The sequence below is a fragment of the Aplosporella prunicola genome, assembly GCF_010093885.1.
Source record: "Aplosporella prunicola CBS 121167 unplaced genomic scaffold K452scaffold_11, whole genome shotgun sequence".
Taxonomy (NCBI): Eukaryota; Fungi; Ascomycota; class Dothideomycetes; order Botryosphaeriales; family Aplosporellaceae; genus Aplosporella; species Aplosporella prunicola.
In genome coordinates this window covers 623092-650536 of record NW_022983539.1, presented here as the reverse complement: position 1 = coordinate 650536, position 27445 = coordinate 623092, and the positions used below count along the sequence as shown (strand labels likewise).

The 27445-nt window shown below is 56.6% G+C and overlaps 16 protein-coding genes across 16 annotated transcripts; 9 read left to right on the top strand and 7 right to left on the bottom strand.

Annotated features, from left to right (window-relative positions):
• Positions 1-77: 77 nt before the first annotated feature.
• K452DRAFT_286975 (uncharacterized protein) lies at positions 78-807 on the bottom strand. Its single transcript, XM_033540395.1, has one exon. The coding sequence runs from the start codon at positions 664-666 to the stop codon at positions 430-432; it is 237 nt and encodes a 78-aa protein (XP_033398260.1). The 5' UTR covers positions 667-807; the 3' UTR covers positions 78-429.
• On the top strand, positions 540-2593 carry K452DRAFT_286974 (uncharacterized protein). The gene has a single exon (XM_033540394.1). It carries the CDS (start codon positions 1027-1029, stop codon positions 2353-2355), a length of 1329 nt encoding a protein of 442 aa, XP_033398259.1. The 5' UTR covers positions 540-1026; the 3' UTR covers positions 2356-2593.
• Positions 2594-3075: 482 nt separating this feature from the next.
• Positions 3076-3709, bottom strand: K452DRAFT_20414 (uncharacterized protein). Its single transcript, XM_033536079.1, has one exon. The coding sequence runs from the start codon at positions 3604-3606 to the stop codon at positions 3175-3177; it is 432 nt and encodes a 143-aa protein (XP_033398258.1). The 5' UTR covers positions 3607-3709; the 3' UTR covers positions 3076-3174.
• K452DRAFT_286972 (uncharacterized protein) lies at positions 3533-4878 on the top strand. The gene has a single exon (XM_033540393.1). The coding sequence runs from the start codon at positions 3812-3814 to the stop codon at positions 4583-4585; it is 774 nt and encodes a 257-aa protein (XP_033398257.1). The 5' UTR covers positions 3533-3811; the 3' UTR covers positions 4586-4878.
• Positions 4879-4914: 36 nt separating this feature from the next.
• Positions 4915-6206, bottom strand: K452DRAFT_286970 (uncharacterized protein). The gene is made up of 3 exons (XM_033540392.1): positions 6032-6206; positions 5281-5973; positions 4915-5232 (listed from the first exon to the last, which is right to left on the bottom strand). The coding sequence occupies exons 1-3, from the start codon at positions 6137-6139 to the stop codon at positions 5083-5085; spliced, it is 951 nt and encodes a 316-aa protein (XP_033398256.1). The 5' UTR covers positions 6140-6206; the 3' UTR covers positions 4915-5082.
• A 242-nt stretch (positions 6207-6448) lies between these two features.
• Positions 6449-8154, top strand: K452DRAFT_286969 (uncharacterized protein). Its single transcript, XM_033540391.1, has one exon. It carries the CDS (start codon positions 6681-6683, stop codon positions 7704-7706), a length of 1026 nt encoding a protein of 341 aa, XP_033398255.1. The 5' UTR covers positions 6449-6680; the 3' UTR covers positions 7707-8154.
• Positions 8155-8572: 418 nt separating this feature from the next.
• K452DRAFT_20611 (uncharacterized protein) lies at positions 8573-10263 on the top strand. Its single transcript, XM_033536107.1, has 3 exons — positions 8573-8915; positions 9143-9202; positions 9375-10263. Exons 1-3 carry the CDS (start codon positions 8682-8684, stop codon positions 10101-10103), a joined length of 1023 nt encoding a protein of 340 aa, XP_033398254.1. The 5' UTR covers positions 8573-8681; the 3' UTR covers positions 10104-10263.
• Positions 9978-11547, bottom strand: K452DRAFT_318146 (uncharacterized protein). The gene is made up of 3 exons (XM_033544127.1): positions 11352-11547; positions 11017-11287; positions 9978-10817 (listed from the first exon to the last, which is right to left on the bottom strand). Exons 1-3 carry the CDS (start codon positions 11458-11460, stop codon positions 10424-10426), a joined length of 774 nt encoding a protein of 257 aa, XP_033398253.1. The 5' UTR covers positions 11461-11547; the 3' UTR covers positions 9978-10423.
• Positions 11548-11943: 396 nt separating this feature from the next.
• K452DRAFT_297808 (uncharacterized protein) lies at positions 11944-12732 on the top strand (the record flags this gene model as incomplete). The annotated part of the gene is made up of 1 exon (XM_033542062.1): positions 11944-12732. The coding sequence occupies one exon, from the start codon at positions 11944-11946 to the stop codon at positions 12730-12732; it is 789 nt and encodes a 262-aa protein (XP_033398252.1).
• A 316-nt stretch (positions 12733-13048) lies between these two features.
• Positions 13049-14137, bottom strand: K452DRAFT_326415 (uncharacterized protein; the record flags this gene model as incomplete). The annotated part of the gene is made up of 3 exons (XM_033544845.1): positions 13049-13395; positions 13556-13727; positions 13997-14137. 3 exons carry the CDS (start codon positions 14135-14137, stop codon positions 13049-13051), a joined length of 660 nt encoding a protein of 219 aa, XP_033398251.1.
• Positions 14138-14387: 250 nt separating this feature from the next.
• On the top strand, positions 14388-15591 carry K452DRAFT_308192 (uncharacterized protein; the record flags this gene model as incomplete). The annotated part of the gene is made up of 2 exons (XM_033543136.1): positions 14388-14607; positions 14660-15591. 2 exons carry the CDS (start codon positions 14388-14390, stop codon positions 15589-15591), a joined length of 1152 nt encoding a protein of 383 aa, XP_033398250.1.
• A 1309-nt stretch (positions 15592-16900) lies between these two features.
• K452DRAFT_227078 (uncharacterized protein) lies at positions 16901-17410 on the bottom strand (the record flags this gene model as incomplete). Its single annotated transcript, XM_033536879.1, has 4 exons — positions 16901-16947; positions 17006-17144; positions 17209-17286; positions 17342-17410. The coding sequence occupies 4 exons, from the start codon at positions 17408-17410 to the stop codon at positions 16901-16903; spliced, it is 333 nt and encodes a 110-aa protein (XP_033398249.1).
• A 217-nt stretch (positions 17411-17627) lies between these two features.
• K452DRAFT_286962 (uncharacterized protein) lies at positions 17628-19719 on the top strand. The gene is made up of 7 exons (XM_033540390.1): positions 17628-17905; positions 18043-18149; positions 18203-18481; positions 18653-18876; positions 18950-19163; positions 19215-19400; positions 19467-19719. Exons 1-7 carry the CDS (start codon positions 17689-17691, stop codon positions 19665-19667), a joined length of 1428 nt encoding a protein of 475 aa, XP_033398248.1. The 5' UTR covers positions 17628-17688; the 3' UTR covers positions 19668-19719.
• A 37-nt stretch (positions 19720-19756) lies between these two features.
• K452DRAFT_286961 (uncharacterized protein) lies at positions 19757-20728 on the bottom strand. Its single transcript, XM_033540389.1, has 4 exons — positions 20555-20728; positions 20363-20489; positions 20117-20292; positions 19757-20059 (listed from the first exon to the last, which is right to left on the bottom strand). Exons 1-4 carry the CDS (start codon positions 20628-20630, stop codon positions 19956-19958), a joined length of 483 nt encoding a protein of 160 aa, XP_033398247.1. The 5' UTR covers positions 20631-20728; the 3' UTR covers positions 19757-19955.
• An 86-nt stretch (positions 20729-20814) lies between these two features.
• K452DRAFT_358297 (uncharacterized protein) lies at positions 20815-22406 on the top strand. The gene is made up of 3 exons (XM_033546182.1): positions 20815-20901; positions 20965-21592; positions 21646-22406. The coding sequence occupies exons 1-3, from the start codon at positions 20828-20830 to the stop codon at positions 21931-21933; spliced, it is 990 nt and encodes a 329-aa protein (XP_033398246.1). The 5' UTR covers positions 20815-20827; the 3' UTR covers positions 21934-22406.
• Positions 22407-22975: 569 nt separating this feature from the next.
• Positions 22976-26498, top strand: K452DRAFT_297801 (uncharacterized protein; the record flags this gene model as incomplete). The annotated part of the gene is made up of 5 exons (XM_033542061.1): positions 22976-23558; positions 23647-25433; positions 25488-25788; positions 25844-26101; positions 26155-26498. 5 exons carry the CDS (start codon positions 22976-22978, stop codon positions 26496-26498), a joined length of 3273 nt encoding a protein of 1090 aa, XP_033398245.1.
• Positions 26499-27445: the final 947 nt, after the last annotated feature.

The window sequence follows — 27445 nt, the reverse complement described above, 5'->3', positions numbered from 1 at the left end:
TTTTTTGGGAGGTCTTGGTCTTGGTCTTTTTTATTTTAGACTTTTTTTTTTTTGTGTTGATGTCGTTGTTGTTGTGCTTGGTCTCTTGATGGGCTTGTGGTGTCTGTGTGTGTGCGTGTGTGCGTGCTTGCGTATGTGCTTGCAATAAGCGCCAGACGGGACGGGACGGGACGAGCTGCTTCCGCTTCGTCTCTTCAAGGTCGTTGCCCGGTGTTGTTGCTGCTGTTCCGCGAGGGGGCGTGACGGTATAGATGGCCGGACATGGGGACTACACACTACCTATTTACCTACTTACCCGTCTTACCTGTCTTGCCTTTAGTTGATAGAATTGTCGGTAGTTTGCGAAAGCATTATTGTTTTTTTTATTTGCAGGATTGCATTTGAGTGGGCGCGTGGTTTGTGGTGACATGCATCTCCCGTTCGTCATCTTCATCTGTTGTTGTCGTCGACCCAAACCCTCGAGGCAGACGGATAACTACGGCTCGGCAAGCTGCGGCTCACACACGCCAACGGGAACCAACTATTTTTCTGTTTTTTTTCGCCGAGGAGCCCGACGACGCACCGTGGCACTGGCACGCCCTTTGGTTGACATGCGTATGTACCTATGAGCCTGACCGCAAGAACACACCGTAGGGTAACGACGTGTAGGGGGAGGATGGCGGCCATGGATTGATCGATGAAGCTTGCCCCCCGGGTAGAACTGGAATCCCTTACGCATATGCCATGGTCCGTGGGCTCCACCTCCCCGGGCAAGAAAAAGAGTCATCCGCGGAGAGTCATAGCTAGTTAGCTTGTTGTGGAGGGGACGTGGGGGATACTTAACTAGGTGCCCTCTCCCCGTCTGCTTCTGCTTCTTCTTCTCCTTCTTCTCACACTCCCCAGTTCTTCCCCCGACCCACCCGTGTTTCTCTTTCGGTGTGCCGTTCTGTTGGCTTTCTTTCATTTTCCCTTCTCTTTTAGGGAATCCCATAGACGACGACGGATACTAAGACCAGTTGAGTTCAATTTAACGACAACAACACCAACATGTCGCCCGTACCAACCACCACGTCCGGCCTGACGGAGCAGGGCGTGCAAACCACGCTCAACGAGACGGCGCCCTCGCAGGCCAATGGCACCACCAACGGCACCACCACGCTGGCCGAGCTCGACGCCTCGCAGCTCAAGACGACGCGCACGCCGACGCCGCGCCCCGTGCCCGCGCCCAACTCGCCCGAGGTCTACGCCCAGAGAACCTGCACCGACCACATGATCACGGCGTCGTGGACGGCGGCTCAGGGGTGGGCGGCGCCCGAGCTGAAGCCCTACGGCCCGCTGAGCCTCATGCCCACGGCCAGCTGCCTGCACTACGCCACCGAGTGCTTCGAGGGCCTGAAGCTGTACCGGGGCGTCGACGGGCGGCTGCGGCTGTTCCGACCCACGCGCAACTGCGCGCGCATGTGCACCTCGGCCGCGCGCATCTCGCTGCCGGGCTTTGCGCCCGAGGAGCTCGCAAAGCTGATTGCGCGCCTGGCCGCTGTCGACGGGCCCCGCTGGCTGCCCAAGGACCGTTCCGGCCAGTTCTTGTACGTCCGCCCCACGCTCATTGCCAATGATCAGACCCTCGGCGTCCAGAAGCCAAAGGAGGCCCTGCTCTTCGTCATCTTCGCCCTCTTCCCCAACATGGACGTCAGCATCCCCGCCGCGCTCCCCAACGGCACCACCACCGACGGGACGGCGGCGCGGCCGGGCCTCAAGCTCCTCGCCAGCCGCGACGACATGGTGCGCGCGTGGCCCGGCGGCTTCGGCTACGCCAAGGTAGGCGCCAACTACGGCCCGTCGCTGCTGGCGCAGGGCGAGGCGCGGGCCGCGGGCTTCGACCAGATCCTGTGGCTGTTCGGGCAGGACAGCGCGGTGACGGAGGCGGGCGCGAGCAACTTCTTCGTCGTGTGGCGGACGGCGGAGTCCGGGCGCCTGCAGCTCGTCACGGCGCCCCTCGACGACCGCATCATCCTCGACGGCGTCACGCGCCGCAGCGTCATCGAGCTGGCCCAGCAGCGCCTCGCCAACGGCTACAAGGCCGCTGATGGCGACGAGGAGCTGCTCGAGCCCATTGACGTCGTCGAGCGCAGGTTCACCATGCTGGACGTGCTGGCTGCGGCCGAGGAGGGCCGCCTCGTCGAGGCTTTCGCTGCTGGCACCGCCTTCTTCATCGCTCCCGTCGGCTTGGTGCATTTCCGTGGCCGCGACCTCGATATCCCGCTCGCGAAGGGCGAGTCGGGTCCCTATGCGCGCGTCATCAAGGGCTGGTTGAAGGCGATCATGTACGGCGAGGAGCAGCACGAGTGGGGTGTTGTGGTTGAGGAGGACGAGTAGGCGTGATGTGAGATGAGACGTGTGTTGTCGTCGTTTGAGGGCCGCGAACCTGGAACGCGCAAAGCCAATCGGAATGTTTAGACGGACGGGTTTCTACTTTCTAGTAGGGAGGGGGAGGCGTCGCGGCGAATGAATCAACGTTTAACTAATGGAAAGATGTAGATAGATACGGATCTATATGTACGAATGGATGGAAATAGAACAATTGGCTTCTCGAAAAATTGAGCCTACCTACCTACCTAATACACCACCACCACCACCCCTACCCTAAATCCTTACTCGTATATCCACTACAACCACACCCCGTACCCAACACGACCGCCACCAGCTCCTCAGCTCCCCCACCTTCCCTCCCACCTCACCACCACCACCACCAACAACCACAAAACCCGCCGTAGCACAACAGCCACCCCACCCATGCACACACACAGCCCCCCATCCCACCCCTACCCTACCCTACCCTACTTCCCCCGCCTCCACAACCACAACCAATCCCCCGGCGTCAGCACGCACACAGCGCAACACGACACGACACAACAGCGCACATCCAAAGCCGAGGCCTGGGTCGCCGCCGCCTGCAAGCCGCGCGGCGCTGTGTTTGGGGTGTGGGTGCGCGGGTAAGAGTGGGGAAATGGCTGGTTGGTCAGTTTCCATGTTAGCTGTTTGTTGGCTGGTTACCGTATTTGCAGCTGCAGGGGCAAGGGGGAGGGCAGAGAGGGCGGGGGCGGGTCGAAGGCGTGGAATGCATGAGATGGGATGGGAAAGGTAGGGTAGGGTAGGGTAGGGTAGGGCTTCCTTCCGTAGAGGAGGTAGGGCTAGCTAGCGCGTGCGTGCATTGCACTGCAGCATAAAAGCATAACAGCACAACAGCACGCACGGCTTGGCGGTGGCGATGAAGGAGGCGTGGGAAGGAAGGAAGGAGAGGAAGGGGAGAAGAACGGAATACCTATCCGTACCCGTACCCGTACCCGTACCCGGAGATGGAGATGGAGGGCTGGCTGCGTGGCTGCGTGCTGCGATGCGCGCTGCCGTGCTCGTCCGGGCTGGAGGTCGGGCCATGGAGGGAGGAAGGGAGGCAGGAGCCGACGTTTCTGGCCAGACGCACGGCATATGCAGGGCGAGAGTGAGACAGGGGGAGTGAGCAAACAAGCTTGCGCGGCGCGTTTGCTTGTCTGTCAAACAAAAAAAAAAAAAAAAAAAAAAAAACAAGCACGCACCTTCATCCCCAGACAGACTAGGACGGTGCGCCATCACGTGCCGACGCGCGCGTCGCCCGCTTCGGGAAAGCTACCATCTAGCGGCCCATCGTCGACGTCACTTGGCGACGTTGATGAAGTGGTGCTTCATTGCTTTTAGCTCTCTATAGCGTGCGCCGCCCATCTCAGTACCTTAGCTACGAGTGCCCTACCGACCGACACCACCTACCTATGTCCCCTCTCCCCCAACCCCAACCTCAATGCCTCTTCTCCCCCGCAGTGCCCTCGCCGCCGGAGCCATGAGCGCCATCAGCACCAGCACCAGCACCAGCACAGCGGGCATAACGAACTGGAGCGCGCGCGCCCACCAGCCCTGCCACCCCAGCTGGCCCTACCAGCCCGCCGACTTCACCCGCCTCGACCCGGGCGCCGACGGCGCCTTCTACGCCGCCGCCCGCTTCGTCACCCACATCGATGACGCGGCCATTGCCCGCCTGCGCGCCTACTACGCCGCCGCCCTGCCGCGTCGCGGCCGCCTCCTCGACTTCTGCTCCAGCTGGATCAGCCACTACCCTCCCGAGATTGAGGAGGCGGCCCGGGCCGGCGCGCTCCAGGTCCTCGGTACCGGCCTCAATGCTGCCGAGTTGGCCGCTAACCCCGTGCTTGCGCGGTGCGTGGGCAAGTCTGGCACCCAGTGGCCGCTAGTGAGGGACTTGAACGCGTATCCTGACCTGGGGGACGTGCTCCATGAGGACGAAGTGCTGGACGCGGCGACGTGCGTCGTTAGTATTGACTACTTGACGCGGCCGCGCGAGGTCCTGGAAGGCCTTAGGAAAAGGATGAAGAAGGGCGGCACCGTGCATTTGGTCGTGAGCAATCGCTGCTTCCCTACAAAAGTAATTGCAAGGTGGTTGAGAATCGGCGAGGAGGAGCGGCTGAATATGGTTGGCGGTGAGCGATTGACATTGCGTACACGTCGATGCTGCACATTGCTGACGATGCGCAGACTATCTTGCCTTTTCTGGATGGAGTAGGATCGAGATCATGCAAAGCCAGCCTGAGCGAGGGCCCTTTGGTTGGGGCGATCCTTTGTGGATTGTCCGGGGTGTCAATGAGGATTGAAGCGTTGATGAATCTACCGCACCCACCACGCCCGCTATCACAAGGACCAAAAGTAGCCTCATGCTTTGAAGCACGCCAGCTATCGTCCGCAAAGATGTCCTTCTTCCAGTGATATGCACGAGATAACTCGGCATTGTCTGTAACGCTGCATGTGCATGTGAGTATGTTAGATTTGCAAGGAACAGGCTCAGAAACCAGAATGCGAGGGACGAGGGAATGTATGGACTGAATGCAAAGTTAACGTTTCGAACGTGATTTGAAAATAGTAGTACATGTCGTGCATTGAAATTGCTTTCGTGAAATCTTCGTCTAGTAATGGCATGGAAACCCTCCTTTTTTGGACCCAACGGGCTGGGTATCGTAACTCGACCCAAGTCTAGATATGAAATCCAGTAAACTTTTGATTGCATCAGCCGACGACGGCGTCAGGCTGCGAAAGATCGCCGTAGATGCGGAATTGAAAGAAGATGATTGCATCTTCGGCCATGGTCCCCAAAGAGCCAATCAGCCACGGGAGATTTGTCAGGAAGTAATCCCTTTCAACAGAGTGGAACAGAATCTGCGCCAGTTAACAAAACAATCCTCCCTTGCGACTGATGATACTTACGCCCATGCCATATGTCAAATTTCCCAGCAGCGAAAGTAAAAAGAACAAGAGCGATAGCCCCTCGCACGACTTCTCGCGGTAGTTCTTGAAGATCTGCGGGATTCTAGCGCCGAGATAGCACACCGCGCTGGCGTATCCCAAGATTTGAGCGCCCAGGGCAACCTCCCCGCTGCCAGCATCCTGACCCGTGGGTTGCGGCTTCCAAACACCGCTGGACCAAGCGATTGCCCAGCCGGCAGCGCCGGCAATGCAGATGCCCACAATGCTCATGGCGTTCTTGACCCACTCGCTGCGCGTACTCTCCTCCTCGGCAATGCCGCCCAGTAGTTCACGACTAATGCTGTCGCGGTGCCTCCTCGACGCAGCACTTGATCGGCGCCTCGAGCCTGGCAGTCCGAGGTCGCTAGGACGTCTGCCCAGCAGCGGCTGCTCCGCACTTTCGGTCGAGAGCGTGGAGACGGCCGAAGCCTTGCGCACGCGGCGCGCATTGCGGATGTTATAGTAGAGGCATTGGGAAATGAGGACGAGATCGGCAAAGCAGAAATAGACTGCGAGCGCAATGACCGTGGGCACGAGACCAGCCCAGAGGGCGCCAATGAGGTTGGTGATGTCGCCGATGAACCAGACGGCGAGAAAGGTGATGGAGATGCCGTCGGCAGAGCCCAGCTTGTAGTTCTCGATCAATTGGGGCACCTTATGGCGCAAAGGTTAGCGGCATGGCGGGGGACGAGGCGGCGAAACGGTGACTCGCCAGCAGGAAAATCCACGAGGCGAGAGATATGGAGCCAAAGACGCCGGAGAGGGCTTCGTGGGGACTGAGCTGGGGACTCTGAAGCATGGCGGCGACAAAAGCGGCCATGGTGTCGGCTTGCTCGGCGGTCGAAGCTTGCAGGAAAGGTAGAAGTTGATGACAAAAAAGAATCGGTATACAAGTCAGAGATTTTGCCAATGACGCACAGCAGTCACAGCACGCGAGCGGGCGGGCGGTGGAGCAGCCGCACGAGGAGACGGTTCCGTGACAGCGCGCACAACGTCGGGCGGCGGAAGCACCGGGGCGGTATTGGATCGGCCGGGCCCCGTTAGTCAGGTTAGTCAGGCCGCTGTGATTGCTCAGTGCGCGCGCTATTTGTAGAACTGCTGGCCGGGCACCTCGTGTTTCCTGCTGGGCGCCCAGGCCCGTCTCACCAGTCCGCACCAATCCTTCCTGACCGGCCCAACCCTCTTGTAAAAAACGCTTACATCCCTCGCCGCTCCTGACCCATTCCTTCGCTTGATTCCCGCCGTCGACTCTCGTGGCCCGTCTCTCGCTCTCTGTATATCCACCCTGCCTTCCTCCCAACCCACGCCAGGGTCTCCCTAATTTCCACACGCACACACATCATCGTCACACACAAACCACCATGAAGTCGCCCTCAGCCGTCACCGTCGCCTTTCTGGCCTTGACCCTGTTGGCCCTTGTCCACGCGTCGCTGATCCCCTCTGAGGCGGAGGCATACGCACTTGGCTTCTTCCATCGTAGAGCCGAGGCCTCTGGCGCCGCTGCTCCCAGCACGCCAACAGAAGCTGCCTCTGCTTCGACGAAAAAGGCTGCCGTGTCGTCTGTCGCGCCTTCCTCTTCCGACGAGGAGACGTCGACGCCCGCACCTTCCTCCGCCGCGCCCACGTCAACCGAAGAACCTTCCACTTCCGAGGAAACCACGACCGCCGAGCCTCCCACTACCACGTCCGCCGATCGCACCACCACGCCCAGCAGCGTTCCTGCAACCACCACTGACGACACCAACGACAGCACTTCCGCCACGACCGCTCCGGCCACTTCCCCGGCTGCCACCTCTGCTCAAGCCACCTCCGCGCCCACCTCTGCTTCCACGGTCTGGACCACTGGCGCCAGCGGCTCGTCGTTCCAGACGGTCGTTAGTCCCACCAAGACCTCCAACACCAAGGCTAGCACCACCCGGAAGACGACTGTCACCCACGCCCTGGTCTCCACTTCGTCCCAGGCTTACACCACCACCATCATCACCGTCACCAATGGCATCACCCAGAACTTGGTCAGCACCGGCACTCACCTCGCCGTCACCACCACCGGATATTCCACCGTCACCAGCGCCGCCGTCCTGAACAACGGCGAGTCCAGCAGCAACGAGAGCTCCGGCATGAGCTCTAGCACCAAGAAGATCATCGGCGGTGTCGTCGGCGGTGTCGGTGGCGCCATCGTTCTCGGCGGTCTTGCCCTCGTCGCATGGAGAGTCTGGGGCCGCAAGAGGGGCAGCCCCGAGGAGGAGGACGACCTTGTCGGCGGCACCGCTCACCAGCCGCTCAACTACGAGAAGCGCAACAGCACTTCACCCAACGACATGTTCCAGCGCAACTTGGACCAACATCACACTCCCGGTGGACGTGTGAACGCAGCCGCCAACTTTTAGGCCGTGCCCTAGCGGATTGGTCGTTACGAGCATCACGAAATCGCCCAGTCGAGCATTTCAGCGGAGTTTCTATTCTTGGAGTGCGTTTTGATGTGAGCACACGGTCCTTATTGTTTTGAAGAAGTATTTAATGCGCATCCGGGTATATCCGACAGTCGAGTGTTTTTTACGGGTGCATATGAAGGGAAAGGGAACTGGAAATGAAGGGGCGGCGGTACCCCTCACTGGAGGCTAGGTTTTCCTCAAAATATTCCCCCACCATACTTTTCTTCTGTTTTTCCTACATAGAAGCTACATACCTAGTTCGATCATTATTGGGGCGGTAAGGTGGAATGGACCTGCAATATGGGTCAAATTGATTGCAAAGCTTGTACAGTTAGCGAAATAATTTAGACATGGACATACCCACTTAGTTCGTCATGTCCCACGATGTTTCCACTCGACTCACCCCCACTTTCAGCCCTTTGGCTCGGCTTGTTTTAACCGCGCGAACGAGGTCATGGTCAGGGTCATGGTAGTAGTCATGGTGCGGGTCAGGGCGTCGGCATCGCCGTCACACCGAAAGATGCGCATGACGGCCGATCACAGGCTTACGCCGGCCTGTTTCAGAGGCGTCTCATGCGGCCACTCAGCCCGCCGGATTGGGCATGCGCGACACGCGCGACAGGGCTTGAAGCTCCCGCAGCTACGGATACGTCCCGCAGCCCGCGCTTCGCAAGTAGCCGGTAGCGCCAGGGCGATTGATATACGTGACATAGGTACACGACATTCGCCGCTCACAACCAACCGTCCCAACTCGACAATTCCAGTTGGGACATACTCCTGCGATCTCTTTCCTTTTTCTTTTTTCTGCCCTCCCCACGCTCGCACAGGTTTTTTACCTTTTTCCTTTTCTTCTCTCCTCGAGTCACCAAGTGGCCGGTCGGCGATCTCTCGTAGCGAGGAACCCACGGCGCACGCGCTCGACGGTCGAGCATGCGCAGCGCCTTCAGCTCCACCCGCCTATTGCTGCTTGCATGCGCGGCGGTCGCGGCTGCGTCTGCCGGCGGCGAGGACGCGCGTCCGCCGCATCGCCTGGCGCACTTGATGCGCCGCGCCAGCGCGGACGACTTGCAGACGTTCAATGGGTCGTTGGGCGGCGCGTCGGCCGCTGCGATTCAGCAGTCCGGCGATAGTGAGCGCGTGTATGATGTTGACGGGGAAACCTTTGTGAGTTGCTGCATTCTTTTGATGATAGGAGCAGGGTTGTGGGTCTGGCGTCGTATGCTGGGACTACTACCTAGATGAGAAGAGGAAGAGCTAGGTGCCGGGAAGGTTGAGGCGGGCGGCGCCGTTGGGGGTGGTTGGCTGGCGGGGATGAAGCGGGGAGGGCACTTCCGGCTTAGAGCCAGATCTAGGATGGACGTTGAGTGCTGATGGGTGTATGCGGAAAACAGGACCAGTTCTCAGATGCGGCGCAGAGGACATGTGATAACCAATTTAACGAATGCGCAGATGTGAGTGCGACCTTTCTTTCTTCCTTTGCTGACGTGCATCCCTCTTTCCCTGTCCGGCTCCTGCGTCATTCCAAAATAGGAATCCGGGCACTTCACGTTAGCATGGAACACTGACCTGTACCATCTTCCACAATGCACACCTCGAGCCACGGCTAACTCACTGCCTACCTAGGCTGCCAATGCAGCGGGTAATAAGGGCGATGTGACGGTGGAGAGCTGTACGTCGCAGAAAGAGGACTGCCAATCGGTGCAGAGCGCCGTCAGTATCACAACGTTCGGGGCTGCCGCAGTCGTCTCGACGACCTCGACCTCGACATCTTCGTCCTCTTCCTCATCCTCTTCCTCGTCTTCATCCTCGAGCTCATCGTCATCGTCATCTTCTTCTTCCACTTCCACGTCAATGTCCACGACAGAAGCAGCAGCACCGGTTGAAACCACCGCAGCTGCTCCAGCTCCGGCAGAGACGTCACCAGCTCCGGCAACAGAACCTCCCGTAGAAGCAACGACAGCTCCAGCAGCGGAACCTCCAGCAGCAGACTCCACAACAGAGGCACCCCCCGCAGAGCCATCGACACAAGCACCGGCAGAGCCACCAACAACAGAAGCCCCCGCACCAGCAACGACACAAGCGCCGCCACCACCACCACCGCCGCCTCCATCATCGACATCAACCACGGAGGCACCAGTCGTCGCACCGTCGACCACTGAAGCAGCTGCGGCGCCCAGTACGACAGAAGCACCGGCCGACCCCGCGACGGAAGAGCCCGTCGCACCGAGCACGACGGCCGCCGCAGCCGAACCAACCATCTCCAATCCCAGCGGGGAGGATGGGACGGCGGGGACCATAAACCTGGGGCCGGACCCCATGTTCCCGGAATTCGATCTCATCTGCGATGACTGAGATTTCCGATCTAACGATAGATACGTGCAACTGAGCAATGACGTCTGGCTAAGCGGTTGGATATGTGTGTGAGACAACCTCTGGCAGAAACATTGTAGTACTATATGGCGTTTGGTGGCGACTTTTTCCAAGACAGAAGGAAAAAAAAGGAAACCTGGTTGGAAGAAGAAACCTCTTACAATTGCAAAAAAAACATCTGTGCTATTTCGCGACTAACCCAGCCCCAGCCATAAAACGCCTTGACCGTACCCACGAGCCCATAAAGTCTTACAGAGAGACGACTCGATGATATATTCAACGCAAAGAGAGACAAGGCCAGCCTATGCCTCGCCGGCCCTCTCGCCACTCTTTGCGTCGGCGCCCATGCCGCTGAAGGGGCATACACCAGCGGGCTTGTCCTGGTCGGAATCGCTCTCGCTGCTCTCGCCGAGGATGCGCTTGCCATGCAGGTAGCCTTCGCGCTCGACGACGGTCTCCATGATCTCGTCGGCGTACTCGTCGCCGTCGCGCACGTACCACTTGGCAAACAGGTCGTTCTGGATCCAGATGACCTTGTTGAGGGCCTTGGTCAGGGCAATCTTGCGCGACATGTGCAGGCGCGGGTGCGACAGGATGGCCTCGTTGAGAATGTCCTGGATGAAGCTCAGGCACGCGCCAATGTGCACGTACTCGACGTGCAGCGGGTGCTCGCGGCCGCGGCCCACGTGCATCATGCTGGCGGGCGGGTGGTCAGCTGGCTGGTTTGCTTGTCGGTCTAGCGGGTGCAGATAAATGATAAATGAAATGAAGCGAACGGACGAGAGGGGCGGCGAGGGGCGAGCGGCGGGACCATGATCCTTTCCCTCCTAGCTCTTTTTCCCCCTCTTACACACCAACGAATACTTGGAAAAAATAGGGGATGAAACAAACTCACCCGACCTTGTCCAGGTACTCCCAGAACTCCATCTTGCTGGGATCGGAACACAGCTTGGCGAGGTAGCTCCGCAGGAACATCTTGCGGTGGAGGATCTGCGGGCTGTCCTCGCCGGGCTGGTCGTCCATGGGGCCCTCGAAGCTGGTGCTGCGCGTCGTGAAGGCCCGCGCCGTAATGTCGTACTGCAGCAGCTTCTTGTAGACAATGTTGACAATGGCGGGAATCAGCGCCTTGATGTACTTTGCCCCCGAAATCAGGGCCTCGATGTCGTCTGCAGCTGCGCGTTAGTCGTGGCGGGGGCGCGCGCCGGAGAATATGGGAGGAGAAAGACGTACTGGAGCTGAAGTCGAGGAAGGTGTGCAGGTACTGTATCCGCGCCTCCAGGTTGGTGTAGATGTCTTTGCGGTCAACATGCTGCATGGGGCGCGAGGGGCGGGACTGCATGGTGGGCGAAAGATATATAATAGTATAGGTATACTTTGGTACGAGCAACACGGGATGATGAGGGGTATTCTTCAGAGAGAGAGGGACACGGCGGCGACTATATAGCAGTGGCCCGCGTCTCGGGTAAGTACATAAGCATACTACGGCGTGCCTTGCTACTCCACGCCTCTCATGCCCTGGTGGTCTGATATGAGCACAAATGGCCGCCTCGTCGTTGGCTAGGCCGGTACTGCCCGATCATCCACCCGGGCCGTGCGAGGCCCTTTCACCTGCGACCATGAGAATGGTAGGTTTGTATTCTCAAAAAGAGAATAAAATTTCCAAAAGAGCCTCATGGTTTCTGCAGGTTAGCTGTCTGCATGCGTACATAGTCCCTGGGGGTTCGCCCGGCGCGTCGGGATTCATGATTCCATCCATCTCACGCGACCGCAATCTCCATCAATCTACTCTATTCGACCTTCCACCCTCCCCACAATACCAACCATGGCCAAGAAAAACAAACTTCCCACCCCCTCTGCTGCTGCTGCCTCGAACAAGCGCCGCCGCATCGCCGCGCCCCCGCCTGACCCGCCCGTCGCAACCTCCACCTCCGCCTCCGCAGCAGCTGCCGCCGCCGACAAGCCCACCACTACCACCGACAACAACAATGTCGCCGGCACAAGCACGAACACGAGCACGGGCACAAGCTCAAACAACCCCCTCTCCGACGCCATAATCCACTTCGCGCCAGGCTCCAAGGTCCAGCAAAAAGTGCGCAGCGTGCTCGCCGCCCTCAACACCAACCCCACCACTGCCACGAACAACAACAACAACAACAACACGGGCGCAGTAAAAACACCTCCGCCGCTGCCGCCGTCCTCGTCCTACCCCGGCGTCGCGCACCTCGAGGCCCGCGCCCCCGCCGCCAACAAACTCGTCACCGTCCTCGAGATCGCCAAGCGCCAGCTCGAAGCCGAGGGCCGGGCGTGGTGGTCGTATGCGGGCGTGCGGGGCGAGCTGACCGTCGTGGATCGGGCGCCGAAGGCCAAGGCGAAGCCGACAGAAGGAGAGAAGGAGAGCGAGAGTGCGCGGAAGGGCGAGGTGGGGGATAAAGCTGAAGCTAGGGTGGAAGAGGACGACGACGACGATGAAGATGCTTTTGAGCCGCTCGGGAAACGCGCCTTGCTGCCGGAGAAAAAGGTCAGGAGCGTGGCTGTCATGGTGGCATATTTGGCGACGCAGCCGGTGCCGGCGCTGAAGGCGCTGTACGGCGAGCAGTGTGGAGGAGCGTAGGGCTTTGCCCAGATACGGCAATGGGAAAGGAAAAGCTGTGGGTTATGGGATATCTGCAGCGGCGGATTCAGTCCCGTAATATGCGCATGTTGCGTCATGAAGGTTCAGAGGCTTTTTATTGCTCCCAGGCGTTCTGGCACAAAAACTCTAGATGGGGCATCACACAAATAAGGACATAGAGAGTATATACCCGCGCGCAAGGCCTCGCAGGCTTTTGATAAGCGCAAGAAAAATGCGATAAAATGCTTGATCTACCATGCCCCACCGCCAACCAATGTGGACATCAGGCTTTGATCCCAACTCCAACGCCGCCACCTTACGCCTTGGAGCTCTCGTTCCTCTCGACCAGCTCGCCAACGCCCAGGGCCCTACCGACCTTGACCTTGACCTTCTGCTCGCCATCGCCCTTCTTGCCCGCGGAGCCGACGGGCTCGCCCTCGTCGGCGGCCTCCTCCTCGTCGCTCTCGTCGATCATGGCCTGCCGCAGATGCGACAGCTCCATGCGCATCGAGTAGGCGTCCTCGCCGTCGGCGTAGTACTTGGGCTCGATCTTGTCGACCGTGAAGCCCAGCGTGTCGCGGTAGAGGCGCAGCGCAGCGTTGTTGGACACGCGCACGTGCAGCGACACGTAGTGCGCGCCGAACGTCTCGGCCATGGCGCGCTCTTTTGGGCTGTCGTGTCAGCTCGTGTTGTTGACTGCGCGCTGTCTCTCCGTCCGTCTGTTTGTCTGTCTATCTGGTGGATGGGATGGAGGGGAAGTGCCAATAAATGGACGATTGGGCTGGATTGGACGCTGCGTGTGGGATTACGAGAGATCACTTACGGCTTTGCCTCATCAGCTTCTCGGCCAACCCGAGCCTACGGTGCGTGCGCATGACACTCAAACTCGTGATGTGGCCATGTTGGATGCCGTCCGCCGGGTCCTCCTCCATCTTGGCCAGGACATAGCCAACGATCTTAGGGGGGTCGTATGGCGTCTTCGGGGGGCGGGAAACCTTGGGGCTATGTTAGCTAGGGGGTCAGGTGATTGGCCGGTTGGAAACCGGCAAACGAGGCCTCGGCGAGACAAAAAGGCTTCCAAACGAGAGAGTAATGAGATGGCGGAAATGAAAGAACCGTAGTTAGGCTCGTCTGCTTGCGGTACGAGCAAGGCGTTTGAAAATGCGACGTTGCGAAAACGACGTGTGGCCAGAGCAGAAATTGGAAAAGCAGAAGAGATGAACGCAGAAGAAAAAAGAAGAAAAAGCAACGAGCGGCTACTTACATCGACGGCGACGTATGAAAGCTGGGGCCAGGAGAGGGCGTGGTAGAGGTAGTACTTGCAAAAGTAGTTCTCGGGCAGATTGGTGATGTTGGCCATCTGGACATGGGGGATGTCCGACGGCTTCAGCACACGAATATCCATGTTGCGTCGGGCTGGACGGGTTGCAGCAAAAGCGAATTGGGGGATTAGCTGTACAGTGAGGACGCGCCAGGCGTGGGGAGGTGAATTGCTGTTTTTGGAGGACTGCGACTGTCAAGTGAAGTCCCTCATCGAGTGAGTGAACGTCAAACGCTCGCTTAGTCCTTCGAGCCAATCAGAGCCCAGCAATGGTCGTCGCCAGGTCCGCTCCATACATTCACTTCATCGATGCTGTTCATATGGCACTTTCACTATGCTTCTCGCCTTGCGCCTTGAAATTTACGTATGCAATCAACCTTCTTCTTCTCCCGACAACTTTCCATTGGACAGCCACGAACAATCTACCAAAACACCGCACTTCTACAACCGATACATCAACCCTTTTCGCATCTTCTACAGTCGAATTAAACAAATGTTCAGCTTCATTTGCGGCACCTTATTGGCGGTCAAGGATGTCGTCAGCAGTACCATCCGTATGTCTCCGATCCCTACACCATCAACCATATTGACTTCACTCCCATGTAGGCAACTCCAGTAACAATGCCTTCCAGCAGAGCCTTCCCGGCGCATGGCCTACGGATTGCCATGCCACTCCCACCCCGGATCTTCACAAAAACCGTAACACCAACAACCGTCACGAAATGCGTAGCGAACACCACGCCCGAAAAATCCTCGAGGCGCGCGCTCGCCGCCGTCGTGAACGCCGCACCAAGAAAGCAGATTATGCCAGTCGTACATACGTCGGACCATCTCAGTGCGCCCAAGCTATCGACCTCGCCATGGAGAATTTCCGCAGAGGCATGGATGCCGCTGCCTTCTTGGCTGGCCGTGATGCCATCAAATGGCCAATGCTTATTCAGACCTACGTCAACAACAACCGCGATGACTACAATACCGGTCCTGTCTTCAAGGAAGCTCTGAACACAATCAGAGACGGCGCGGAGCGCGCGGTCCACCATATGGTTGACGTCTGCGGAGAGGCTTCTCGTTCCCTCGGCGAAGTTCAAAAGGATCTTCATCCTTTATGCCTCCAACTTGATTCACTCGAACAGATGTACGACGACCGTGTCCGCGAGGAACTTGCAAAGGCAGAAGAGAAATGGTATAAAGAGAGGAATTCCATTAAGGATGTCTGCTGGGAAAACTTCTTAGTCGATCAGCGGGCCTTGAATTTGTACGGCATGCCAGAACATGTCAGGCATGCTGAGAGCCAGAGATATCTTCAGGAAGAGTACAAGCAACGCGAGGAGGATTTGAAGATGCAGCTTCGAGAGCAGTGCCGTCTGTACGAGGCCATGCTTGCTGCCGACAGGAAAGAGGTGAGAGAAAACATGGAAGCAGCGGTGGAGAAAGCTAGGGAGGAAGGATACACCCACGGTATCCGCGAGAAGCGCAAGGTCGAAGAGGAAGCCCATCCAAGCGCGCCTCATGCTCGCAAGCGCAGACGCTATCAGTAGCCGACATTGGAGAAGAAGCGCGCACCGTTTAACTGATACACAGCTAGATGTCGACGAAACATAGGCTCTTAGAAATGAGCACTTACACAGTCCAGGGAGGAAGCGAATGCTAGGAAGAGCCTCACAGTTATTTACCTAAAAAGGTTACAGATGAGAGGAGGTACGGGGATCTTGGAGAGCAGTGGCCAGAAATCCTGTTGCTTTTCCTTCAGAGCGAGCCAAGTCCAGTTAAAGTTTGAACGAAATTAGTTCCTGTTTATATAAAGAGAAGCGGGAGATACAGACACAGGCTTTATTAGATCGACTGCTGTTGTTAGTTCCTGCGTAGGTTTCAAATAAAGCGGACCCCCCTAAACGTTCAGGGATTGGAGTCGGTAAAGACGTAAGTCAGTATATCACTGAAACGAGATACTAAGGGAAAAGAAGCAAAATAGCCGAATAAGAAGGAATAGGTAATACGGTCCGGCACCAGTGGACGAATATATAGCTCAATCAAACTACAAGCGCTTAAGCAATATGCAGCAACGATATCAAGTTTCAAGAAACTCACCCGAGGAGCGGGGTAATAGTTTATGCATACAGTGGGGAATCCGAGCGTACCCCAATTGTGGAGCATGCCCACCTATTCCAGCTCGTGGGCCGGTTGTCGAGGACTCGAGATCCGAGACGCACCAGGTGTATGTTGTAGATAAGCAGCAGGGGTGAGTAGAACAACAATCCGCGCTGAGCAGATCAGCGCCTTCATCCAGTAATCGTTAGGGCAATTGCAACAGCGGTGGTCAATACAATTACCCCTAGAATAAATTGGTTTAAGAGGTTGAGCGGGGAAACTCGCAAATGACCGATTATATCGGCATTAGGAGGCTGCGTGTTTATCGCAAATACCTGTACCATACCTCAATTATTCTCATGCTTCAACTGGAGAACGTAAAAGTGGTCGGCTTTCACCAGAAGTCGTTGCCAAAATCGCGTGTACCAGGGCAGGAAGAACAAAGGCCTTCAATTCGAAGTAGCAACCTAGCAGAGCCTAGATAACTCCTTGAAGATCCTAGCCCTAGAAAACGACTTTTTCCCTTGCCATGACATGTCCCGCCGAATTCCCAAACCAGTTCCTTGTGTCCGACGATAGCAAAGCGTGATGCACGTAAGAGGCCCGGGGGCTCGTGGTCGAATCGATTCACGCGGCGGCCGCAAATGAAACGAAATGCCGAGGATGTGGTATTTTGATTGAGGTTCCAGCTAACCCGCTGCTTCGACAAAACGCCAGCCCTGGCTACATGCAAAACCCAAAGACGAAGAGAGAAGGCGCTTAGTCGAAGAGACCGAAGCCCATGTCCTCGTCGGACTCCTCCTTCTCTGTACAGATTTGTCAGCGACAATCCCGCGCAATTTTGCAGGCGCGTGAGAAACTTACCCTCCTCCTTCTTCTCCTCCGCGGCGGGGGCGGCCTCGGCAGCACCACCGGCGGCAGCAGCACCGCCAGCGGGGGCGGCAGCACCGGAACCGGAGCCGACGTTCAGGAGAAGCTCCTTGACGTCCTTGCCCTCGAGCGCCTATTGTCCCAAGTCAGATCCCACTTCGTTCCCAATTATTCCAACCAATGCCGTTGTCGCATACCTTGGCGAACAGGGAGGTCCAGATGGGCTCGACCTCAGGAACCTTGGCGGCAGTGATCAAGGTCTGGAGCTTGTCGGCCTGCGACTTGTTAGCACGCGGGACCTCGAGCGGTGCGGTGCGCAAGGCGACTGACGGTGATCTCGACGCCATCGTCGGCGAGGATCAGGGCGGCGTAGGAAGCGGCTTGCTCCTGGATGGACATTTTGGCGGTTGTCGGTGGGTTTTGGGGAGGGAGTCGATGATTGTCGTAGCGTCGTAAGTCGCAGTGATTTTGGCCGCGAGATGTTCGAAGTTGTGCCGGAACGCGATGGGCGGACATATGATGTTCCGCAAGCGAAGACGGAAAATCGTTGATACGCGCTGTGGCCCCGCGGGTGGGAAGCCCCGCATCGTCATGCATGACATCGCCAGCAGCAGGATACCCGTGCAACGTCCTAAGTAGACCTGCGGAAGCGAAGGGCACCCGTTTATGTTCCCAGCATGACCGACTCGCCTGCGGTGAGAGCACCGCTAGACCCTACGGAACAGCCTGTTCTCGATCAACTCCTCGGCGTACGCACCCAGCTTGAGCTCCTGAGGGCCGACAAGTCGACCTACGTCAAATCCGAAGATGTTATCCGCCTCTACAACCAGCTCATGGAGCAAGTCGAAAAGCTCAACGGCCTCAGAATCGACAAGCGGCTTGAGCAGAACAGAGGCAAGTATTTGTTGTTGCCTTCCTCTTTGATGCGGTCCTGCGGAAGCCTCGGAATTGCGGGTATCCAGCATGTGATCCTGGATCATGTACTTGGACATCACCGCGACTATACTCGATACTAATTTGCTTTATCGCAGTGGACACTGTCTTGGATGACTGCTTCCAGCTGATATCGCTGGCGTACATGGCGATAGGCAAAAATCATGAAGCTCCGGCAACGTACTCTGCCGTCTCCACCATGAAGGTACCTAGAATCCTTCACGCTTCTCCTCCGAATCTTCACTAACACCAGTATAGCGGCTATTGGACCACCTTTGGGAAGCCGCTTTCTTCTCGCCAAAGGATCTTGACGGGGTTAAGCACCGGCTAGAAGAATATCGCAGCTCGGTGGAGAGGGGCAAGGAGACTTACAGCCCGCACCTCCTCACTCTGCTCGAAGCGCGTATCAACGTTTGCCAGCAACTACTCAACAAGCTGAACCACTCACTGGAAAAGCTAAGCCCAGAACTGAAGCCAACTTACGAAAAGTTGGTTTCGATATTAAGATCGCTTTCAGCTTGCAACACCAAATCCAAAGTAAGTCCCTATTTTCGATATTCCATTGGAGATGAGTACAGCGTGCTTTGTCGATAGTTTAGGAGAATCATATCATGGCTCCTTTCGACTCGACTCGACGGTCGCCTACGCTGCCTATGTCCACCTTAATATTATGCTATGCTATTTATACGAAACTGACGCCATATACAGTACCCTGCGTCAGAAGTGAAGGCGTTGCATGAGCAATTGAAGGCGATCGAAGCTGAGCTTCATGCCGAGAAGACAGTCGATAAGGATCTCCAAAAGGAGGACCGTATTGCCCAGATGATGCAGCACATGCAGGTCCGAGAGACGGAAGATGCGCCAGAAGGAGATGAAGTTGTCACGGACCTGCTCACTCGGTGCTTCCTTTGGCACGAGCTTATAGAGCAAAAGTAAGCGAACCAGCGGCCCGACGCTCGGCCATTGTATCGGCGAATTCTTTTTGAGATGCTGACCGATTCTCAGACAAGGCAAGATCAACGAGAGGTTTGAGGATGCTTACAAAAAGTTACTCAATATCCGGGGCCAACTCGAGAAGCTGCAACTTACGCAGGCCTGGTCCTTACGCGAGACCGATCTCTACAGCTTCCAACGGCAGTTGGATCGCATCGATGAGAGCCGCGTAGATGGCAACTTCCAAGACAGTGAAGGGAAACCAGCGGATATCCATGCTCAACGGGTCTGTGTCCTACTTGACCAGTCCATGAATCAGGGCTAACGATATTGCCAGACCCTCCTTTATCTTCTCCGCAAGAGCTATTCGATAATCTACTTCCTCATTATCTCTTCCGAACCTGTCTCGGAAGCTTTGCTGCCCATATACAACCAGCTCAACACTCTGAAAAGATGTTTGGTGGAAGTCAGGAAATCGGGCGGCGTTTCTTCACCCCGGGAACTGTATCCATACAGCATGAAGGTATGTTTTGTCTTTCTATTGGCGAGATTCAGACACAAAAGCCGTGAACGCTGACATTAGAATAAGCTAAACTCCATTGACAACATGCGCCAAGACGGTAAATTCATGATTGGGAATGACATCCCCGACGGCCAAGGCGCAGTGAATCACTTGTTGGCAGAATGTTTTGAGCTTGCATACGAAATTCGGATAGCGGCAGAGGAGGAGAACGAAGAGGGAAATGATGAGGCGCAGACTCAGGAGCTCGCGTCGTCCACGGCAGAATAGTTCTCTTTTCCAAATTTCCATTTGTGTATTAATTAGACAACGTTTTTTTTTTGCAAGTTTGGCGTTTCGGACATACCAGAGGATGCATTCTGGGGCGAGGCCTGGGCGATTACTTTCCATCAGAGTTCTCAGTAGTCTTGGAATTTCCGGAATCGTCTTCGGCTGTCGGAGAAGCCGATCGTGTGGTCCTGGCCCGAGGCATATCGGGTCTTTGCAGAGGTCCGTTTGCAGTGTGATATTTTGGGGATTCTATCCCTTCACATGATTAATTGAATCAAGCCGTTACTATCAATCAATTTGTATGTTGGACAAAACCTCTGAACCGTCTCCTTCTGGCTCTTCTGTAGGGGCATCTACGTCTTTGAACGATAGCCTATCGCCATACGAGATGCCTGGCACAGCATTAATTAGTCAGACCGCCATTTGCGCAAGAGAGGGAGGATACATGCATAGTTCTTCACCGGCCTTGACATCGCGCAGCGTCTGGTACCTCACAAGCAGGTGATCTACGTCACGCTCCCAGCCGACGTTCTGGTCCCTGGAATGGTTGAACATGGAGCCTAGCCCTAGTACCACGGCCTGGGTTATTTGTTTCTCGCCGTTTGACGAGTGAAGCGGCCAATTACTGCAGAGGAGGGTAAGGCGGGTAATCAAACAAAAACAAACATAAGAAGAAAAACTTCGGCGCAACATACTACGTATAGTGGTACAAAGAAGTGTGCTTGACATGGCTTTCGTTTTCCTCAACGCCCAGAGGTAGTACAGGAGAGATTTCAATCACGGTCCGGGCAGGGATGTCTTGAGCCGCAAAGACTCCTCTTCCTGTGTAACTCAGTGTCAGACACCCTTGTCTCCCATTCGGCAGCTTACGAGCAAGACTGAGATACCTTTGGGCGTCGTTAGGGCAAGTACAAGATCCGCAGATCTGCGCAGGGAGACAAGGTCCTTCGTGTCACCCTTCATATTAAAAAGCAGCCAACCGCGCGAGAGGACGAACCTGGGTAGAGTTGGACAGACGGCAGCAATCCGTGTGGTCGTGTTTACAAAAATTGATGCCTGATGTGGAGAGCACGGTCCAGGCGTTCCCCGGTCAAGCTGCCGCCTCCACGTCAGAGCTGCCTTGAGCTTGCGCATTATTCTCGCTCCCGTCCTACCCTGCCATGGCTCACCAGAGCGCCCTCTCGACCAGCGAGGGTTTGAAGGGGCCGCACACAGTCAGCTTGAAGGTATTGCGGTAGGTCCTTCCACCCGCTCTTCCCAGCCGCTTGGGCTTCCGACTGACACCATACCCACCTAGGCTCTCGCGGCCCTCGTTGGCGCATAGCTTCCCTCTCCCGCAGCCGACTGCTCCCGACGACCTGACTATCTCTCCCAAGGCCTCCTTGGCTTACCCGACCGCCGACACCGAAGATCCATTCATCATCTCCCCGCTGTTGAAGCTTCCAGAGGCATTCGGTAGCGCCTATGTGGGCGAAACCTTCTCATGCACACTGTGCGCAAACAATGAGATCCCAGAGGGCGACAAGAGCCGAGCCATCAGCGGTGTAAGGATCGTTGCAGATATGCAAACGCCCTCGCAGCCGGACGGCGTACCGCTGCAGCTCTCCCCAGACGACCAGAACCAGGACCGGCAACCCGGGCTGGAGTCAGGGCAATCGCTGCAGAAAATCATAGCGTTTGAACTGAAAGAGGAGGGCTCACACACGCTTGCAGTCACGGTGTCGTACACGGAGACGCAGCTGGCCGGAGAGGGTAGAGCGGCTGGTGGGCGTGCAAGGACATTTAGGAAGCTGTATCAGTTTGTGGCGCAGCAACTGATCAGTGTCAAGACCAAGACGAGCGAGTTGTCTGGAAAGGGTGGTCTGAACAAGTTTGTGCTGGAGGCTCAATTGGAGAACTTAGGCGAAGCAAACCTAAGTCTCGAGGTAAGAAGGGGCTGAGACTAGGACAAAGAACATGGCTAACGCCTCCACTGCAGCCTGTCATCGTCCATGCCGAAACCCCTTTCAAGTCGCTGTCTCTGAACCAGCCTCTCAATGCTACTAGGGAGGATCCGGCCCATCTTCCAGTGCTGGGACCGGGAGATGTTCTGCAGGTCATGTTCCTTTTGGAGCAACAGGAAGGCGCCCCGGAGGCAGAGATTCCCCCGGCGGCGAAGGCAGCGGGTAGACGCATGCTGGTTCGGAGCTTGTTCGTGCAGTGGCGCAGCGCACTCGGCGGGCGTGGTTCATTGAGGATCGGGCCATTGTTTACTCGGCCTCGATGAAGCAAGCAAGCAAGCAAGCAATGAAAAGTCAAGCCCCTGAGGAGGCGAAAGAAGCAAAAGAAGCGAAAGCAATGCACATACACACACACACATACACACGCACACATACACAGATGTACCCCCACCCCCTCCCCGGGCCCCCCCGAGGGATTGGGAGAGGATACATGGGACATGGGACCCCTGGAATGGGTGTTGCAGAAGACGAGGGAGGTGATGCAGCGAGTGTCTTGTGGTAGCGTGCCGATGGCGTCGGGCGGTGGCGTTTTGGCAGCAGGGCTTTGTGGCTTGGGAGATCAGTCCGGGGAGGGATATTGCGTCAACGCAGCGATTGGCAGTAGGAGAGTAGGATGGCACGGATTCGTTTGAGCGAGACAAATATAGGCGGCGTGATTGCAATTGGCAACGAGGGCCCCTTTTCGCGATAGCAGCAGTGCTATAGCCGGGAGGAAGTGAGGTTGGGACCCTGCATGGACGATAGTTGCCTCTTGTTGCGTCGGCAGCGGGCGATCATTGGGAGACCCTGAGGCCGAGCCCCTGGCGAGGCCACAGGGGGCGCGGATACGACAGCTCACACTAGCGGGGGCCACGGCGCGCGAGATTCTGATGGGCGAAAATGTCGCGCGATGCGGAGAGGCGCACCAGATCGAGTCTGCGTTCCTGGCTCGGCGCCCTTGTGCTGTACCTTGAACCTTGCACTTGATCTGTGCCCGCCGTCCCCAGGCCTTTCTCAGATAACGGCGCGACAGGACCACGACCGCCCCCCCTCCCTCCCTCCTCTTCTCGCCCGCCCGGGATCCCGCTGCGGGCTAATACCTTCTCTGCCGCCGCCCGCCCTTCTTTCGCGACGTCCAACACCCGTCCGCCACCCGCGTAACACAACCACCTCTCCTCTACATGACTTGACGCTTGCCGCGCCCGACCCGCCAAACCCACTCGTCGCCTCTGCGCGCCGCCGCCGCTCCTTTCCTCCCTCCCGCCCTGCTCTGGGGCCCCCGACGCATTTCTATGCGCCCTATCCTAAACCCACGAATCACTATACACCATGGCCCCCGTACCACCCTCGGCAGAGCCGTCTAGCGCGCCCCTCGCCGACTACTTCTTCATATCCGGCATTGAGTCGTCCCAGGTCCACGACGCCCAGAGGTCCAACGGCGCTGCCGTCGCCCCCCAGGAATCCACCATCGAGGAGGATGCTGCCCTGGAGACCGACACCGAGCCCCGTCCCCGCTCCTCCGACGGCCTCTCGCTCTCCAGGCTCGTGAGCAATGATCGCAATTCCATGGCGAGCGGCATGGACCCTGACAATGGTCCCGGCCCCACCGCAAGTAACCGCAGCAGCGCGACCATCAAGGGCTTCCCGCAGATTGGCGGTTCTGGCTTGAGTGACGAGGACTTTGACAATGCCCTGCGAAAGTTCGCCGCCGAACGAGAGACATTCCTCGAGGAGATACAGTTCAGCGCCGGCACGCTTGCCAAAGAGGACAAGCCGAGACCGAGGCCTAGGACGCAAAGGATTGTGAGCGAGGATATGGACGCAAGCGGGCTGGGCGTGGGCATTGGGAGCATCAGGAGAAGAATTAGCACCATGAGCAGTATGAAGAGGCAACCAAGCATGATGCGTACCTGTAAGTCGATGATACCTTCAAAGTGCATAAGTCCAGGGAGATCCAGCTATGCCATGTGCAGGCACGGTCTGCTAACGTACGCCTCAAGCTTCCATTCGAACTTCAAGAAGAATGAGTGGATACAACTCCGTCATACCAGCTCCGCAGCCTTTCCACCCTACGCCCAATATGCACCCCCTGAAGAGACGGTACGAGCCGGTGCTGCTTGATAGGTATCCCCCTAAGAACATGGTGGACGAGCTCAAGAGGAGGAACCCCTTCCCCGATTACGTGCCCATGTTCGCGTTTCCCAACGACGTGAACGTAGTCTCTTCAGACGAAAGGCCGCGGTCAACTTGGCATGGATTCGCCATGACGAACGGAGATGGATCCAAACTTTACGGCATTTGTCTGACGATCTGGCTTCCCCTGAACCCGGTGGCAGCCGAGGAACTGGAACGGCAGTGCGAGGAGTGGCGAAAGGCAAACATGACGCCAGAAGAGAGGGAACTAGCAGGCAGCCTGGGAGAGCGACTTGCGCTTGAGCGGGCCAAGCTGTCGAGGTTATTGGCCCAACTACCCACGATACCTTCGGGATCAGAGGACAGAGAAGCGCTGGAGGACGACATCAGCGCAGTTGAGGAGAAGATCAGCCTCATGAACGACCTGCTGCGGCCCGTCCGGCACGGCGCTGCGTCGAAGATCGATGGGCTGACTGATGGCGAGACCGGACTCTGGATCCCACGGGCGTACGGCGTGCTTGGACGGGACGGCGGCATGACCAGCTTCTGGAAGGAATGGCTGAGGGCCATAGTCACACCAATGACAAATGGTGGCATCCTCAGGGTTCCGGCGAGCTCGCCCCGGATTGGCATGTGGCAACCTCTCGAGCGCTATGTTGTAAACCTCTGCGCAGAAGCATTGAGTCCCATTTCGTCAATCACCCAAGTCGAGCTTGCTGTCCGGGAGCTGCGTATGTATGCCCGGAAGGAGGCAGCCAACGAGATCCCGGGTTCCCGCAACACCGACCTCTACGCCTTGTTCCGCTGCCTCTCGATCCAGAATATAGTCGCGCTTTTCGAATGCGTTCTTACCGAAGGACGCATTATCCTTTTATCCTCTCACACGAGCATGTTGCACCTTGCGAGCGCGGCCATTACACACCTTCTGTATCCGATGAAATGGGCAGGAGTGTTCATCCCCGTCCTACCGTCACGCCTCATCCAAGCTTTGGAAGCACCTTGCCCTTATATTGTGGGTATTGAGCGTCGCTACGAGTCTGTAGAGCTTCCCGAGGATGACTTCGTCCTCGTCGACTTGGATCAGAATGTTATCGAAAGCACTGCACCGCCTATTCCTCTCCCTCGCCAGCAACGCCGGAAGCTTGTCTCCCTCCTTCAACTTGCTGCGCCTCACCATATCAAATATGGCGTCCCGGTCGGCCCTCCCGCTTACGCCGTAGACGCGTTCCCCCATGATTCTTTCTCTTCCGAAAACACATCTGTGTTTACTCACCGGGCGCCTCGTTCCACTCTTGCTACGTACGTCAGCCTCAATTCAGCATCGTTCGGGACCGTAGGAGCCACTGGCACATTGCCCCGGCACTCTATCTTCAATGCCTTTTTGCAATCTAGGGCTGAAAGTCGCGGAGCTCCCGAGAGCCGTGGAACGGTCGAGAGCCGCGGAGGCGATAGGCCTTCTACAAGCTCAACTGCTACAAACTCCACCAGGACTAACAACTCTCCTCCGTCTCCGAGGACTTCTCCTACATCAACTGTGTTCCCTCCGCTGCCCTCTACTCCTATTTCTCGCAGCGATTCTGGCTACGCCTTGCAAGCGAGCCTCCGTGAGAAACGCTCCGGGCACTTCGATTCATCGTCTCGGAGGAGCTCTTCGGTACTGCAAATACTTCACCATAATCTGCGTGCAAAAGCTAACAACGTGAAACAGTTTGGCGTTGAAAGAATGAACACACTGCGCCGGCCAAGTCAGCCATTCCTTGGCCATTCGTCGAACTTGTCTACGTCCACTCTTAGCAACGAGATCACTTCCTCGTACGCTCCATCGGTTTATGCCCAGTCCACTATCGCCGCGTCGACGATTATGCCCACCGGCATGTCCCAGACAGTTCGCAACACCGATACCGTGCAATGGATCGAAGGCCACTGTATGCAGTGGAGATCACAGGACGAGAGGACGTCATGTTCCGTCTGTGACGAGAAATCAGATGAGGGCATTTACAGGTGCTCAAGTAAGTCTTTTTTTGACACGTTCGTACCGATGCGTTTGATTGACATGAATTACAGGCTGCAGTGTAAGCGCTCATGCGCGGTGCGCGCATCAAGTTTGCTTGGTTTGCCCTTCTGCCTTCCATTCTGAACAAGTCCGAGCGGCTTTCGTCCGCTGTTTTGCTAGTTTGTTCTACACGTACAGGCGCTATTTGGGACAACCTGGATCCGACCAAAAGAAGTCGGGCCTACTCTATCATTTCAATATGGAAGGGTTCTTGAAGAGTATGCCGAGCGAGAATGCAGAGTACTTCGCCATGCTGCAACAGACGCAAGGTTGGTGTCCCGCCATTCCCTGGAGGTTAACCGTACTAACAATCGTCATGTAGCCTTCAATGAATTCATCCACGAGCGGGAAACCATTCGGCCAGATGACCCACAAATCAAGCTTTTCGATCAAATCATTCTCTCCAAGAAGAACCGCGGTCGCACCTCCATTTTCTCCAAGTCCTCGACGGACTTCCTCAACGACACCTCCGACCACCTTTGGCGCTCGGCTTCGGCCACCCCGCCGAGTGCTCGTTTCCCTGGCGACTACCGCCAAGTGATCACCCGCATCCCAGCGAAGCTCGACCCGACCCTCATGAAAGAGCCAAGGGTCATCCAAGGCGTACCGAGGATTCCTCAGCAGAAAGCGAAGCGAAAGCCGATTCCTTCTATGTTGGGTAAATGAACTGAATGACGAAACCTCCACGATCACTGTCGACTTTCCCTACAGCATTTAGATTCTTCAGGCACAGGCATTCGCATTCCGCGAATTGCATTCAAGGCTAAGGCCGCCACATCATACAGCTCGTTTCTCTATTCCTACAAGTCGTAAAAATCTCGGCAACAGAGTTTCACTGTTGTCGAGGAATTTCTCACAAAAAGCATTGGAGCCCTTAACTGGGTTTTTCTCTGTAACCAACAGAGTCGATCGAGCAGCAACACGTCTAGCTCGATCTCTATTTTCCTCTTCTTCTTGTTTTCGCCCTTTGGTAATCCCTCTGGGCGATGTTTTTCTTTGCGTCCTCAGCGTTGGAGAGTTTGGGCGTACCTAGAAATTTTGGGGTGTTTTGTGTCTCTCTTTTGCTACTCTCTTACAACAGTCCTACCGCTCCAAGCAAAAAGCGGTAAAGGTCGGTTTGGATTTACTGTCCGTTTTGTTTTGCATTTTCTTTGTCACTGTTTGTGTTGATCTGCAACGGTTTTCTGTTTTGGATTTTTTATTTATTTTGGGAGGACTGCTCCAGCGCTTTCTGCGAGCTGCAAATTTCTTTGTTTTGGGTAGAAAGTCCCCTCGGACGTGGGGGACAGCTTCTTTCTGGTTATTCCCCAGCGGGCTACGGGTTGAAGCCGCATCTTTGGAGGCTCGAATAGCAGCAGCAGAAACGGGTGTTGCTGATAGTGGGGTGGCCTGGCTGCGCAGAGTAGGAGCGCCGGCGTGTATTATAATGCATCTGGGGAAGATAAAGACATCTCCGCCAGCGTAGTCTTAGTGTCGTTCCAAACAATAACCAACATTGTGTGCTAGCGAGTCAAGCTTTCTCTGGGCGTGGACGCGTGCGTTGGTGGCCTCAATCAGGGTCCTTCTCGGTTCTGGCAGCCGAGCACAGACATGGGTTGCCTGTCTGCGTGTGT

Bases quoted from the DNA above. Each gene is read 5' to 3' on its own strand.
- K452DRAFT_20414 (XM_033536079.1), bottom strand. From the start codon at position 3,606: ATGGCGCACCGTCCTAGTCTGTCTGGGGATGAAGGTGCGTGCTTGTTT.
- K452DRAFT_286972 (XM_033540393.1), top strand. From the start codon at position 3,812: ATGCCTCTTCTCCCCCGCAGTGCCCTCGCCGCCGGAGCCATGAGCGCC.
- K452DRAFT_286975 (XM_033540395.1), bottom strand. From the start codon at position 666: ATGGCCGCCATCCTCCCCCTACACGTCGTTACCCTACGGTGTGTTCTT.
- K452DRAFT_286961 (XM_033540389.1), bottom strand. From the start codon at position 20,630: ATGAAGGGTGACACGAAGGACCTTGTCTCCCTGCGCAGATCTGCGGAT. The intron at 20,490-20,554 runs GTATCTCAGTCT...TGAGTTACACAG, and splicing joins TGCCCTAACGACGCCCAAAG to GAAGAGGAGTCTTTGCGGCT. The intron at 20,060-20,116 runs GCATGTATCCTC...ATGCTGTGCCAG, and splicing joins CAAGGCCGGTGAAGAACTAT to GCATCTCGTATGGCGATAGG.
- K452DRAFT_358297 (XM_033546182.1), top strand. From the start codon at position 20,828: ATGGCTCACCAGAGCGCCCTCTCGACCAGCGAGGGTTTGAAGGGGCCG. The intron at 20,902-20,964 runs GTAGGTCCTTCC...ATACCCACCTAG, and splicing joins GTCAGCTTGAAGGTATTGCG to GCTCTCGCGGCCCTCGTTGG. The intron at 21,593-21,645 runs GTAAGAAGGGGC...CCTCCACTGCAG, and splicing joins AAGCAAACCTAAGTCTCGAG to CCTGTCATCGTCCATGCCGA.
- K452DRAFT_286970 (XM_033540392.1), bottom strand. From the start codon at position 6,139: ATGGCCGCTTTTGTCGCCGCCATGCTTCAGAGTCCCCAGCTCAGTCCC. The intron at 5,974-6,031 runs GCGAGTCACCGT...TTGCGCCATAAG, and splicing joins CCTCGTGGATTTTCCTGCTG to GTGCCCCAATTGATCGAGAA. The intron at 5,233-5,280 runs GTAAGTATCATC...TAACTGGCGCAG, and splicing joins ATTTGACATATGGCATGGGC to ATTCTGTTCCACTCTGTTGA.
- K452DRAFT_20611 (XM_033536107.1), top strand. From the start codon at position 8,682: ATGCGCAGCGCCTTCAGCTCCACCCGCCTATTGCTGCTTGCATGCGCG. The intron at 8,916-9,142 runs GTGAGTTGCTGC...TGCGGAAAACAG, and splicing joins ATGTTGACGGGGAAACCTTT to GACCAGTTCTCAGATGCGGC. The intron at 9,203-9,374 runs GTGAGTGCGACC...CTGCCTACCTAG, and splicing joins AATTTAACGAATGCGCAGAT to GCTGCCAATGCAGCGGGTAA.
- K452DRAFT_318146 (XM_033544127.1), bottom strand. From the start codon at position 11,460: ATGCAGTCCCGCCCCTCGCGCCCCATGCAGCATGTTGACCGCAAAGAC. The intron at 11,288-11,351 runs GTACGTCTTTCT...GCGCAGCTGCAG, and splicing joins CTTCCTCGACTTCAGCTCCA to ACGACATCGAGGCCCTGATT. The intron at 10,818-11,016 runs GTGAGTTTGTTT...CCCGCCCGCCAG, and splicing joins GAGTACCTGGACAAGGTCGG to CATGATGCACGTGGGCCGCG.
- K452DRAFT_286969 (XM_033540391.1), top strand. From the start codon at position 6,681: ATGAAGTCGCCCTCAGCCGTCACCGTCGCCTTTCTGGCCTTGACCCTG.
- K452DRAFT_286974 (XM_033540394.1), top strand. From the start codon at position 1,027: ATGTCGCCCGTACCAACCACCACGTCCGGCCTGACGGAGCAGGGCGTG.
- K452DRAFT_286962 (XM_033540390.1), top strand. From the start codon at position 17,689: ATGACCGACTCGCCTGCGGTGAGAGCACCGCTAGACCCTACGGAACAG. The intron at 17,906-18,042 runs GCAAGTATTTGT...GCTTTATCGCAG, and splicing joins GCGGCTTGAGCAGAACAGAG to TGGACACTGTCTTGGATGAC. The intron at 18,877-18,949 runs GTAAGCGAACCA...ACCGATTCTCAG, and splicing joins CACGAGCTTATAGAGCAAAA to ACAAGGCAAGATCAACGAGA.